Source organism: Musa acuminata, chromosome BXJ1-11, assembly GCF_036884655.1.
Source record: "Musa acuminata AAA Group cultivar baxijiao chromosome BXJ1-11, Cavendish_Baxijiao_AAA, whole genome shotgun sequence".
NCBI classification, from domain to species: Eukaryota; Viridiplantae; Streptophyta; class Magnoliopsida; order Zingiberales; family Musaceae; genus Musa; species Musa acuminata.
The window spans coordinates 32,266,009-32,279,703 of record NC_088337.1 but is presented as its reverse complement, the minus strand read 5'-3'; the positions used below and the strand labels follow the sequence as shown (position 1 = coordinate 32,279,703).

At 43.9% G+C, this 13,695-nt stretch overlaps 3 protein-coding genes across 5 annotated transcripts; 2 read left to right on the top strand and 1 right to left on the bottom strand.

Moving 5' to 3' along the window:
- Positions 1 to 1,712: 1,712 nt before the first annotated feature.
- LOC135597749 (uncharacterized) lies at positions 1,713 to 3,911 on the top strand. Its single transcript, XM_065091157.1, has 2 exons — positions 1,713 to 3,228; positions 3,391 to 3,911. The coding sequence occupies exon 1, from the start codon at positions 1,873 to 1,875 to the stop codon at positions 2,875 to 2,877; it is 1,005 nt and encodes a 334-aa protein (XP_064947229.1). The 5' UTR covers positions 1,713 to 1,872; the 3' UTR covers positions 2,878 to 3,228; positions 3,391 to 3,911.
- A 1,081-nt stretch (positions 3,912 to 4,992) lies between these two features.
- On the bottom strand, positions 4,993 to 7,952 carry LOC103972331 (probable beta-1,4-xylosyltransferase GT43A). Its single transcript, XM_009386634.3, has 3 exons — positions 7,251 to 7,952; positions 5,942 to 6,200; positions 4,993 to 5,297 (listed from the first exon to the last, which is right to left on the bottom strand). The coding sequence occupies exons 1-3, from the start codon at positions 7,901 to 7,903 to the stop codon at positions 5,169 to 5,171; spliced, it is 1,041 nt and encodes a 346-aa protein (XP_009384909.2). The 5' UTR covers positions 7,904 to 7,952; the 3' UTR covers positions 4,993 to 5,168.
- Positions 7,953 to 9,356: 1,404 nt separating this feature from the next.
- LOC135597747 (PWWP domain-containing protein 5-like) lies at positions 9,357 to 13,695 on the top strand. 3 transcript variants are annotated; one of them, XR_010481399.1, is made up of 4 exons: positions 9,357 to 9,467; positions 9,547 to 12,277; positions 13,295 to 13,369; positions 13,541 to 13,692. XR_010481399.1 is itself a non-coding variant. In XM_065091154.1 (2 exons), the coding sequence occupies exon 2, from the start codon at positions 9,606 to 9,608 to the stop codon at positions 11,787 to 11,789; it is 2,184 nt and encodes a 727-aa protein (XP_064947226.1). In that variant the 5' UTR covers positions 9,357 to 9,467; positions 9,547 to 9,605; the 3' UTR covers positions 11,790 to 12,751. The 3 variants fall into 3 exon arrangements, 1 of the variants encoding a protein (XP_064947226.1); XR_010481398.1 differs by having other exon boundaries at positions 13,295 to 13,695; XM_065091154.1 differs by lacking the exons at positions 13,295 to 13,369; positions 13,541 to 13,692 and having other exon boundaries at positions 9,547 to 12,751.

The following is a 13,695-nucleotide window of genomic DNA, read 5'->3' as shown; positions in this document are numbered from 1 at the left end:
TGCCAGATTATTTTTTGAAAAAAATAATCTATAAAGATTTTGAAAAAAAAAATTCTTAATTATATACTAAATTTAAATTATGTATTCATGATTATTTTTTAAAATTATAGATTGATCGAGGATTAGAGTATACAAACAAAATTATCATTTTATATTTATCAAAATCATGATCTTTTATCATTCATGATTGATCAATGATTCATCCAGCAAGAACAAAATCTGAATGCATAGTGATTCATCCCCTCTCCGAGCGATGAATTTAAATGAAAAGTTTGAGCACGTCAGTGGCAGTGGGACAAAACATAGACAAAAGGAAATGTTTGCACAGAGCAAGGCAGGACATGAATAATATAGACATGGAGCTCAAAGAATGTTAGTCCAAACTGGAGGTCAAAGAGAGACCCAAAACTATAAAGTAGCATTGGCTACCACACCAAAAAGCCACTTTTGGGAAGCAAGCAATGTTGATCAACAGTTCCACTTCCAAGTTGCTAATGGAGTACGGAATATAAATTATACCTCCACAATCACCTCTCTCTCTCTCTCTCGATCTCGATCTCGATATAAAATAAATCTAGTATTTATTGATAATTATTTTTTTGAAGCTTTAAGATGATTCAAACTATTTGGATAAGCTTTGATTCAATTTTTTTTGGGGGAAAAACTGGGTTTAAGATTAGGGATTCAAGTGGAAAGATAAATCATTAATTAATTAAAAATTATTACTATAAATACCTCTAAGTATCTAAGTTTCGTTAAAGAGCAAAGAAAATAGAGAAAATGTTTTAAGTGCACAGTGTGAGAGAAAATATAAAAATATATATATTTAAGATTTATGTTTAAGTCTTGAGGTGCTTTAGCATTGGTTTGATGGCACCCGTGTTGAGTGCGTCCTCGTTGCCTACTTGCATGTCGCGATTAGCGATAAGATGGATAGAGCCTCTTGCATGGGTCACGCATGTTGCCAGCCTGACTACGTCGCGTTGAAACTATCGACCTCCAAGGCAATGGTTTTTGGGCCCGAAATTTTTCGTGATCGCTTTGCAGTCAACGACCCCAATCCGGAAACCTCGCTCCAAGCCCCACGTGGCTGGCTGCGAAGCAGTAATGGAATGGGCGAAGCCCCTCGTCTCACTGAAATCGTCGTAACTTTCTTGAACGATTTCGAAATTACTATTGCGACCATAATCCGAAAACTTCGCTTCAAGCCCCACGTGGCTGACTGCGAAGTTGTCACGGAAAATTCCGAACCCGAAAACCATCACCTTCGAGGTGAGTATTTAAAATTAATTTTACATGATAGAAAATTTAATTTAATTTTTTTTCATCGATATAAGCAAAGAGTGTCGAACTATATTAATTTTATATCAATTTTACGATTGTTGATAGATAACTCTTCTCCCCTCCCAATATTCCTAAAATAACATATACATTATGTAATCCATGACTCGGCCAACTTCGTGTTAGATCCGATGGTAGTAATTATAGATTGTAACCTCGACATTAGATGCTTAAAGTGCTAATTTATTGACCATCAGAAAACACTTAATGGTAAATATAATCAACTATGGAGAAAAGGGTCCTTCGGAATAGAATAACCCCAAGTTGAGCCACCCACTCGTGCACCTACTCTGCCTCTCGTTATGGCACTATCCTTAAAGCTCTCACGCTCGCGTGTGGTTAGTATTCTTCCTCTACCGCGAGCCGTGAGAGAGAGAGAAAGCGAGAGGGCAGCTGGTACAGCTAACAGTTCAGCAAGCACTGACCTTAAAGCTCGTACACGCTACACGCCACCACCCCATCGCTGCCTTCCCCAACCCTGTCGGTCGACAACTCGCCCTCGAGCTACCCTCGCTACTCGTCTCTCCGGGGATGATGAAGCCCGGAGGCGTCATCGTCTCATCCAGCCCAGGGAGGGAGAAGCTCCCGGCGCCGCCCGGCCTGCTCTCCCGCAAGGCCAGCGGTAGCCGGAGCCGCGGCCGCTCCGCCTCCGCCGCCCGGTCCAGCCCCATGTTCGTGTCCCGCAGCGGGAGCCTCGGCCGCTCGTCCTCGGCGGCGGCTACGGCCGCGGAGGATGGGGAGCCCTCGTCGCCCAAGGTCACCTGCATCGGTCAAGTCCGGATTCGGAGCAAGAGGTCGGCCAAGCCGAAGACGCCCAAGTGCAAGAAGGCGAGAAGCAAGTCGTCTCTGATGCCGTGCCGATGCTTCCATGGGGCTCTTCTCTGCAGCCTGTTCGCCGTCCGGAAGAGGCCCACGGGGGGTAAAAGCGGCGGGGGAGGCCGACGGTCGCTGTGGCGAGGATGGGCTCGTATCCGAACCGGCGGGAGTTGGGCGTACAAGCAGCGGAACCCCGAACCGGTCAGGCAGCCACCACCAACGGAGTTCGTCGGAGATGGGAAAGCGACGCCGGATCGAGAAGTGGTTGAGGACGTGGAGGAGACAGCTGCGCCCGAGCAGGAGGAGACCAGGGTATTCGTACCGCCAAAGAACGCACTCCTACTGATGCGATGCCGATCCGCCCCGCACAACCGGGCGTCCTCACTCGCCACCGCTCGATTCGCGGGGCCCCCCCTTCCGGCCCCGGAACCTCCCGCAGCGGAGCAGCAGGAGGAGGCCACGGAAGCGAGTGGCCGAGGCGAGGAGCAGCAACAGCAGGAAGAGGGGGACGCGGAAGACGACGTCGAAGCGAGGGGATCCGAGTCGCAGCGGCCGCTGGTGCTGCCGAGGAGCAAGTCGGAGCCCGCTCGGCGGACGTCGGCGAAGCTAACGCTCCCGGAAGCGTCGTACTGCTTCTGGACCAGCAGCAACAGCAGCGGCGGCCGGCGTCGTCGCCCGAGCCCCTCTCCCGAGGAGCGGGGCTCCCTCGCCGACGCGTAATCCTGGCGCGCGAATCTTAAAGACTCCAAGGCCTTCACTGACCTGTAACCCAGGGCGCGAATCATAAAGACTCCAAGGCCTTCACTGATCTGTAACCACCCTGGGCGCGAATCTTAAAGACTCTTGAGACCATGAATTTGATGTTGATGTGGCTTGTGCTCACATAGATACTTGAGAGGAAAGCTTTTGCTTTCTTTCGGCTGACCGAGGGAAGTGGAAATCGAGGGAAAGGGAATCCATAGTGTGTTCGCATCACTTTTAGGGATGGAAGAAGAAGAAGAGACAACCATGTGGCTACGGAAAGAAGAAGCTACGCGTCGCCGTACTCCTCAAAAGGAGTAAACTAAGAAGGTCAGTGTCGTCTGTCATCAGGCGAGTCTTCTCCTGTGACATTGCAATCTTATATTCTTATCACCGACTCTCGCCTCGACGCCGGTAGACCAGCGTGGGCAGAGAAGCATAGGTTGAGTGTGGCCATGGCCGTGTCCTACCTGATTTGATCTCTTGTGACAGCACGAGGAAAGGAAGACAATGCGGCGAAGGCTTCCCTTGTGGGAAGATGACGTAAGGCCATCTAAGCGGATATCGTCAGCTAAGCGGACTTGGGCTTCATTATTCATGTATCTACGAATAAAGGCATCATCCTCAAAGCACACAATCACACGGAAAGGAAGGTTCACGCTAGGTTTCAACGTCTCAATGTCAGCTTTGTTTTGAACCTTTTTAGGCTGTGGCCAAGGTGTCAGCAAACATAGGTATGTCCCAAGGGCGCAAGATCATCAGCACAATCTTTGAGTTGGAGCACGTTAACCCAAGATTTGATCGAGGGGGCATAGGTCTTATTCTTTCTTACGAAGGTCGAATATATCTTCTTTGGTTGTTTGTTGGGTGCTTGCACACAGATCGAAATCGGAAGAAGGATCCTCGACTTTATCCCTCCGACATTTAAGTTAAAAAAGGCTCTGCTGCATAGAGTTGGGGTGTGATTGTGTGTATCCACCTCTCTCAGCATTGTTCACGGGGGTAGCTTTTGTACCCGTTGTTATGTGTTAATGTACATAGGTGTTAACGATTGCTGGTATCTCTATACGTAAATGTTTAAAGTCCCAATCCCCTATGTTGTTCTTAGGGATGACTTCCGTACCCGTGTGTTGATGGACGTAGGTGTTAATGGTCGTCGGGATCTCCGTACGTAAATGTTTATAGGCTTACCCCTAGCACTATTCTCGGGGGTGGGTTCTGTACTCGTTATTGTGTGTTGGGAGTTTAGATGGTAAGTGGCTATCTTATTCAATATCAGGATGTTGAGATGGCTTCACGCACCACCTTAGCTTCGGAATAACATGCTAAGTCCACCATGGCAACCGTCTTGTCCGTGGGACCGATGTTAGAATATGTTATATCAAGTTTAATATAGTAATAATTGAAAAATAAGATGAATTGTTTCACTTTCATAAATATAATGATTTCGATGTAGATTTTGAAAGTGCAAAAATCGCAATAGACCCAAGTACTAATTAACTTTTTTTGCAAGATATCATTAAATATTATTTATTAAATATAAATATAAAATATGAAGTCAAATTAATTAGGACAAATTCTTTAAAAAAGTTTGGAGTGAGAAGAGAAAGGGTTGTTCGGAGATATTTGGATTTAAGAGCACTTTCAACAGAAAAAAAAAATCGAAGGGGTGTTTTTAGATAAAAACCCAAAAATTCTGATAAATTTTAGGAAAATTGCCTATATTCTTTTCTGTTTTTGTGCATTTTGTATAATCCGAGCTCTTAGGCTATTAAATATAAAAATATTTATTCATTTTTTCTTTTGTTTTGCCAAACACTACAACGAGTTAAGTGGTGATCACGACTTGATTCGTGACGCGCACAACTCCTCCCATTAAAATATTACCTCTACGATGATCGTATCGGGGTTCCCGTAGATTGAGTCGTGCACGCCGTGCGAGCTGAGTTGTCTGCCGCACGCGCCACATGAGCCGGTCGCGACTTGATTCATGTCCCAAGTCATGACGCACAGCAACAGAGACCGAATGATCTCTCTCTCAGCTTTGAATTCTTTATCTCGGAAGTTGAGTTGCCGACAAGTGCAAGCTTTGCATTAACCAAGTGAAACAATACCAACAAGTAATGATAATTAATATTGCTGGGGAGGTGCCCAATTAGCCTTCCCCAAAAGAAAAAGTTACTAATATCACAACTAACAACAATTCATCTCCTAATTTACACAACCCCACCTTTTGGGTTTCTCACCTTACCTACCTTTGGTCTTTGATCCTAATGGTGTATGGGCCGAGGAGTTCCTCTGGTCATGTGCCACACCATGATCTTAGAACAGTCAGCAGGAATGCCCTTCAACTTGGTCTCATCTTCTAGGATGACTTCATGGACAAACTTGATTGAATCCTGAAATTTTAATCACCAAAGAAGTAAGTGATAAGCTGCAGAGACAAGTGTAGTAGTAGGTGTGAGAATTTTTTGAGTGGATTGGCCACCATCAAGTGAGACAAAAGCCATGTTGCTGGTCCTAATCAGAGGCCTCTTATGCCAGACTTGTTCATATTCAAAGAAAGGGTAAAATTTTTGTTAACCATTTTTCTCGGGCTAATGATTGAGAAAGGTTGCTGTCAATTAGGCAGTTGACATTTGATAACCTTTCAGATATTAGAGGACTAATGTGTGATTTACTGCTGAAAAGAATCTAATACATGTGTCAGTTATGTGCCAAAATGGGACAACAGAAGTCAATATAAGATGAATGAAAGAGATACAAGTGATGCATGGAGTTACAGACATGGTGTCATTAGTCACTAACTTATTCAACAGATACCAAAGCAGGAAAGAACATCTAAACCTGCTATTTGAACATAAAGCCAGGGTAAAGCAGAGTTCTTGTATCCGATAACACAATGTTCCATCTTAGGTGCTTTTGGTAGATAAATGGACAAATAAGAAATTTAACCAACCAATTAGGAAGCACAAAACTAATTTAGGAGCTTCTTCTGACGATAATGATCTGTGAATTTTATGAGATCATGCTAGAGACTAACCTGGGATGTGTCGGGCAATGAGGTAGGGCGATCCCACCTCTCAGGATCCCATAGCATCGAGCTATTGAATGCAAAGCCTGAAATATTAATCTTTGGAGGTTTGGGATTCATGTCTGTGCTAGTTACCAGCAACCTTTTGTCATTGCTCAAGTCCTTCGAGATCCACCCTTTGACCTTCGATGAATGACAAATTGGACCATCCACCACCACTCTCTTCTTGTTTGTTGATACCACTGCTACTGGCCATGTCCCGAATGACCTGAAATTTTGACTTACAAGGAATTAGAAACTAATTATATTATGGCTTTAGAGGGAGAGGGACACAGAAGGAATGTGTCAATGAAACAATGGTAAAACAATTTGGAATTTTACCGGTGAAGAATATTGAAAGCTATAACATTAAACATGCTGAACTAAAAGCTAGAATATCGGAACCAATTCCACAGAGGAATTCCATTGAGATTCTTCATGTCAAATCAGTAGAATCAGATTTCAGAATCCAATTTTGACATTCGAAAGACAATCAGACATGAAATGAATTTAGGACTCAGAAAGAAAGAGGAAATCTTGTTGCTCTTATACTTTGTAAGACCAGGAGATGGAATTGCAAATCCATACAGATTTGTTCGGACATGCAAATCTAGTCACAGAAATGATTTCCTGGAATTGGAATTCGTGGAACTCGTCATTCCACATATTGGATCTCAAGCTCAAATGAAATTCCAAACTAAGAGGTGTCAACATGGACTAAGATTGTATTCTTCAATGGATGAAGACTCGATACTACCTTTTTTTTGTAGTCGACAGGGCAGGAATGCATGCAAAATCATGTTCTGTTTCTATGGATCAATGAAGGAGCATGTGAAAGACGTCAAGGGTTATCTCATCGATGAAGGAGCATATCCCCTTGTTTTAATTTGGGATACGAAGCAGAATTCCTAGGAGAAAAAGCACAAATTAGAAGAAGGATTCGATGATGATGATATCATCACACTTGATCCCCTTGTCATCATGAAAAGGAAAAGATTGTGAGCATGAGATATTTGAGCTAAAGTGCAAAGTTCTCTCGATGATCAGCAGTAGAAAGAAACAAACTTGTTTTCTTTTTCTTCGGTATAATTGATGAAGACAGAAACTTCTCTTTCGATGCAGGAGAAATTTGTACTAATTCCGTCATTTAGTTTTCCTTACTACTAATCGAGTTAGGTTCCATTGTGATGTAAACTACTCCCCTGCAGCTAATTAGGTCAGACTATAATGGATGAGATAACCAAAAGAGGAAGAAGGGAAAGGGAAAAAAGGGTCATACTCGATCTCCCTGATCTCGTCGAAGAATTGGAGATCGTAGACGTTAGATGCGCCGGCGAAGTGCACGATCCCAGACAGTCGGTGGTACTCAACGTGGCTGAGGGCAACGTTGCGCTGGTGATCGGCCTCCACCACCGGGTCGGTAAAGTTCTCCTTGAAGGTCAGGTGCCTGTACATCACGCCAGTGGTCCGTAGCATCGCGGCGGTGGCGAGGGCGTCGGCGTGGTCCTGGACAACAATCCACAGCAAAGGCGGGGGGACCAGGCGCAGGGTGTGCGCCAGCCGCCGCAAGAGCGCGCCCTGGAGCCGGTCACCGGCCCGGGTCGTCGTCACGACGATCAGCAGCCGCTGCGACGGCGACTGCGGCTCGCGCGCCCCCGCCACCTCCAGGGGCGGAGGAGGTTCGTCGTGGCTGCCCTGTCCCCGGCCAGAAGAAGACCCCGGGATCTCGACCGTGCTGTTGACGACGAGGCGCTCCACGGACTTGGTGCGTGCGGCGGGGACGCGGTGCTCGGCGTGGCGGCCGGAGAAGAGGATGGCGGTACTGCGCGGCGCGAAGCCGCTGAAGAAGCCCATCACGAAGCAGAGAGCGAAGTGCACGACCGCCTTCTTCCACAGGCGACCCCTCTTCTTGGGTCGATCCACCGATCCCATCTCCCACCCCGTTGCAGACGACTTGGAGAATGCAATTGTACCGAAGCCAAAACAATACGAACTATAATTCTATACATATATATATATATATATATATATATATATAATATGTCGATATAGAATTACTGGGGAGATCTAAAATTATATATATATATATATATATATATATATATATATATATATATATATATATATATATATATATATATATATATATATATATAGCTATAGAGAGAATCATTTAGAGGAATCAAGGGTTCATAGCTAAATGATCAATCGGTCATTGATGCGTCCTGTAGGCTCACGTTTGACGTACCATATGATTTTATCCGTTTCAAAATAAAGCATATGAGTTTAAAAAATAACGGATTAGAAGAATAAAATAATATTTGAATGATTATATTAATCTAACATGATTAGAAGAATATTCTAAGGAATATGACAAAAGTCTCTTACCCAATATTTCCTCTCCGTTTGATGCGTTGACTTTGGGATGCATTCAAATGGGTGACTGCCTAATATTTCTTGATGTCTCGATGCTGACTAAGTGTGCCTAATCACCGAGCATTCTTGCGAGGAAGTCAATTCCTATTTGATTACGTAAGTCTATAGATTAAAAATGCTTCTCTACTGTTTAGAACGAGAGAGAGAGAGAGTAATCACAATGGGACCATTCCTTTGTCATCTACCGTTAACAGGAATTGCAGGATCAAAATTTTAGGTGGAGTTCATCTAGTCAAACTGTTTGGTCATTCCCTCCTTTCCTATCCAAATTCGAGTTTTATTGACTAATCACAATAAAATAGTCAACAAGTAGGCATACACACAATTTTGTTTAATATTCAAAATGATTTAGCAAACACACTTTCAATGATAGTAAGAAGGATTAGGAAAGACTTGTATTGGATCGACATGTGATGACAGCACTCCAATTGATTTTGACCATGGTCAATTAGGATGATTCGATTCGATGGATATGTTTGACCATGGTGTTGTTAAGCCCCAAGTAGAATAATGTCTATAGGTCAAACCATGGGGATGCCATGGTCATTGTCATGCCAGCTGCCTTCATCCACATCCTAATCATGTCTCTCCTTCTTGCCTAAAACACAGATGGCATGGTTGACCAGCCAAGCTTCTATGTTTCTTCTTAGACGTCACCATGAATCGTTAGAATCCGACCCGAACTGTCAGGTATCGAGTCTTGATCTTATCGGTTTGGATCATATGTGGATCCGACCCGATTGGCACTTGCGAACTACACGTCATGCAACAATGGAATCCCCACGTACGCACTCGGATGCGCGAAATTTAAAGCGCTGGTTTTGGCGGCGATCGGGACAAGTTTGAACGAGGATTACCACCACGGGCGGTGACGATACCCAGTGACGTCACCCGCCACGACCCACCTGTGCTCTACAAGAAGCCACTCGTCAGCGCGGTAACTGCAACGAACCGTGAACCGACCTGTCTTCGGCCCATTCTCGTCCGGCCTCCTCGGGTCTCTCGTCGTCCCGACTAATCCCCCGTTCCTCTCGTTTGGGGCGGCGAAACCAATCCCGAGGTAAATCAAAGACCGAATCCCCCCGTCGGTGGTTCTTCTGTTCTCGAATTGATCGTGATTTATCTTTCTTCTTCTCCAGGTTTGTGGAATTTAGGGGATTGCGGATTTTTTTCTAGGGTTTTCGCTTTTCCTGTCCATATGGATTCGAATCCCTCCGAGGGCGAGGCCGGACGCGGTAGCCTCGACCTCAATTGCGTCGCGATCGCCAGCGAGCAGACGGAGACCCTAACCGATGCAGTGGATTTGGGTTCGGACGCGTTGAGAGTCGAATGCGTGTCGGACGGTGGGGCGATGGAAGATGCTGCGGTGGTAGGCGATGCAGACGTTATTGGACAGCAATTGAATGCGGTGGATGCAGATCGCGGAGAATCGATCGAAGTTGTTGGAGGAGGGTTAATTGATGCTGGCAGTGTGAAGGTCGTCACCGAGGCTGGCACACCTGGTGGGGAAACTAATATTGTCGATAAGAAGGACGCAGAAGGTAAAGGAGATGGTGCTATGGCTGATGTGGATGAGGTGAAGGTTGATGTGGAAGCTGGAATTCGGCATGCAGACGCTGTTGTAGCTGATGTAAAGCTGGTGGATAATATTGTCGTTACGGATGTTGGCATGGAGACGAGCAGTCCTGGAGACGAAGATGTGAAGGTCGGTGAAGAAGAGATGGCGGCAAGTAAGAAGAGGGGAAGGCCTCAGAAATCAATAGATAAAGGAGATGCTATTAGTCCGGTGGTTGATCTCAATGCTAGTGCAGTGACAGGAAGCTGTGGGGATCAAGATGTGCCACTCAGTGACCAGAAATCCAAGGGAAGGAGAAAGAGAGGGAGGCCTCGGCCTTCCATTGTCGAACTTATTGAACATGCTGGTTGCCTCTTTCCCTTCCAAGATGAGAAGAAGGCTGTGTTTGCCGGTTCTGATTTGGTGTGGGGTAAAGTGAGGAGCCATCCTTGGTGTCCTGGTCAGATTTTTTATCCTTGTGATGCATCCAAAATGGCGTCGAACATTCAGAAGAAAGATCATCATCTGGTTGCATTTTTTGGAGACAAGACATTTGCTTGGTGTGATGAGTCACGATTGAAGCATTTTGGGACATACTTTTCACAAATGGAGAATCAGAGCAGTTCGAATGCATTTGTAACTGCTGTGAGTGCTGCACTTCAAGAGGTATCAAGGCGTGTCGAGATGGGAATGACATGCTATTGTTTTATGGATGAAATTTATGCTAGCCTCGAGGATCAAAAGATTGAGAATGCTGGGATTCAGGAAGGAACATGTGGCTCCACTGTTGACAGGTGTTGTATTGCAACCTCTTTTGAGCCTCTTAGACTTGTTGACTATATCCAAACATTAGCACAGTTCCCACATGGTGGGGTTGATAAATTGGAGTTTGTGGTAGTCAAGTCTCAGTTGAAGGCCTTTTATCACTCAATGGGATATGCTGAGCTTCCTGTATTTGTTCTTGTTGAAGAACTGGAGAACGATATCGAGGGCTCACCATCCATGGAAAGGATATCTGGTGAAGACATCGGTGATCCCTCAACTCCAACTTCTTCAGATGCTGTTTCGGGCAAAAGAAAATCAAGAGTTAGAGGAAGTTCACATGGAAAGGAGAAACACATCTTTGAGCATGGTAGGAAAAAGAAAAGCTTATCTGAGCTCTTGGAAAAGAACAATGATCATCATGATGTGGATAAGAACACTAGATATGGAGGAAATGCTTCTTCACACAAAAATGATAAGGGTGCCAATTTTGATCCCGCTGATTCAGGGAAGGGCAAGAAGAAAAAGCTTGACTCTTTAGTGGATCTGGGAACCAAGTCACAGACTTCCAGACATGGAAAACAGTTGAAGGTTGGAGAATGCATGCATCAAGTGGCAGGACAGATGACAGGGTCACCCCCCATGCTTAAGTCTAATGGTAATGCATTAACAAAAAGCTCAACTAAAGCAAGTGGTAGAAAAGATGATTTTGGTGATGCTTCTAAACAAAAAAAGACTCGAAGAGGAATCAAAAGTGTCCCAAGGGACTATTCCTCTTCAGGCGAGATGCTTGCCGAGCTCTCTGTAGCCGCATGCGATCCGACTGAGGAGTACAATTCTCTACCTGTAATGTTCAGTTTCTTCACTGAGTTTAGAAGCCGAGTCTTTTGTAGTTCAGGTAAGAGGGGCACAAGAAAATCCACAGATATCAAGTCAGCCTCTTTGGAAACGGTATCCGACCATGTACAGGAATCACATTGGTCTGATGTCGTCGTTACTGAAGGGGAAGAAGTGGTATCAACCGAGCAAAAAAGAGAAGTTGAATTACAGGGGAAGCTGCAATAGAAGTAGCAGCCTGTAGATGAATTGGCACCTCACCTTGCCTTGAATTCTATATCAGAAGAGGGACAGCATTTACTGGATGACTCTGCAAATCCTAATTACATGCACATAGCAGATAGTGAAAAACCGAATGGACAGATTTTAGATGGCACAAATCCTAATAACGTGCAATAACTGGAAGGTAGAAGTTAATGAGTGCATGTCGACTGTGTTGGCTTTGACATTTAGTGGGTCAGATGATGTTCCTACCGAAGCTGATTTCAACAAGGCTTTTGGGTATTTTGGATCTCTTAGGGAAGCAGAAACGGAAGTTATAAAGTTTGAAAAATCATTCCAATTTGTCTTCAAGAGGCTCAGTGATGCAGAAGTTGCTTTACGTGGTGCAGGAAAATATAACATCTTTGGAACCACCCTTGTTAGCTTCAAGCTTAAGATTGAGTTGTCATCAAAAGCTTCTCGAAGTAGCACCATTCAGCGACTGCAAATAAGATGTATTCCCTGTTGAAACTCAACCAAACGCAAATATCTTAGGTCATGGCATCACATTCCTTACCTATGTTTCCATTGTTGCGTATGCTGTGGTATCAGTGAAGGAGACAATGGAGCAAGTCTCTGATAACATGCACATTGAAGTATATGGATTACCCCTGATTAGTTGGTTAGGCAGAGTCATTCTTTCTAATAGAATAATTTTTTTTAATATTTTAGTTATTTTGAGGGGTCATAGTGTCCTACTTGTTCTGTGGAATTTATATGGCTCAGAGTTATACAAATGCATTAACGATATATTTCATCATGAAAGATGTCATGACTAAGTTCTTAAGTGGCAGTACCTTCTCTTGAATAGCTGTTTCATGTAGGGAAGATATGTGTAATTTAGAAACTAAAGTCTGATGGAAGCTGTAGCAACCGAGAGCTCATTTTCATTTGGATAGATCGATGAATATTGCTGTGTTTCCGTGATTCTTATGGATGTCACTAATATGTGGGTGACCTATTCAAGATGGAATTTCATGTTGATTTCTAATTGAGGTTGATCACTTTGGATCTTGATTCATCTGTGTTCCTGGTGCATATTGTTTTTTTTTTTTTTTTTCTCTTAAAACCTTTTTTTTTTATGACTTGGGTACTAGAAATTTACCGTTTGTTATTGCTATATTATTAGAACTGAGCTCTCTTCTGATAGAGTTGGAGATTTGGAGAAACTGATGCGCTTTAATGCTTTGTTTGGATGCTTAGTATATGTAATTTCCTAGTGTTAATATGTTTAGAATATTAAGCTCATTGATATCATATTTGATATTGATAATTCAGGCGTGGACAAAGGCAGACCAAATTCAATTCCTTGCTATTATTAATTCATCTAAAATCTTATGCTCATAGATTTATTAAGCTTATCTTATATTCTTATTCTAATATTAATTCCAAATTTGGTAGTACATGTAATTTGCCCGAAAATTGTGAAAGATACAATTTGACTTGTGTGTATGTAACGCTCAAATTTGTAGGATCGGCAATGATTGGTCAGCTACGTGGTCTGTGGAGCTGCAGAGCCACGCGTGCGAAGCATGTAGCGTCCCCTGGTAACATATTATTAGAAACAGTAGATAGTATGTATCTATTTTATTCAGCAATATATATATATATATATTTATTTTTATTTTATTTTTATGGGCACGACTTTAAAATAATTTTATTGGGGGATTTCGTCCCGTAATTGCCGGGCATTACAATGCTTGCTGCCAACTATAAAGCCACCCCTCGTTCCCATCGCACATCCTTGGCGTCTCCTTCCCCGTTTCTTCTCCAGCGTCCGATCTCCACCCTCCGCCTCTCAGAGAACGCGAGAGACCCATCAGGAAAAGGAAAATATAAAGGCAAAAAAAAAAAAAATCCACGCGCCAACTAC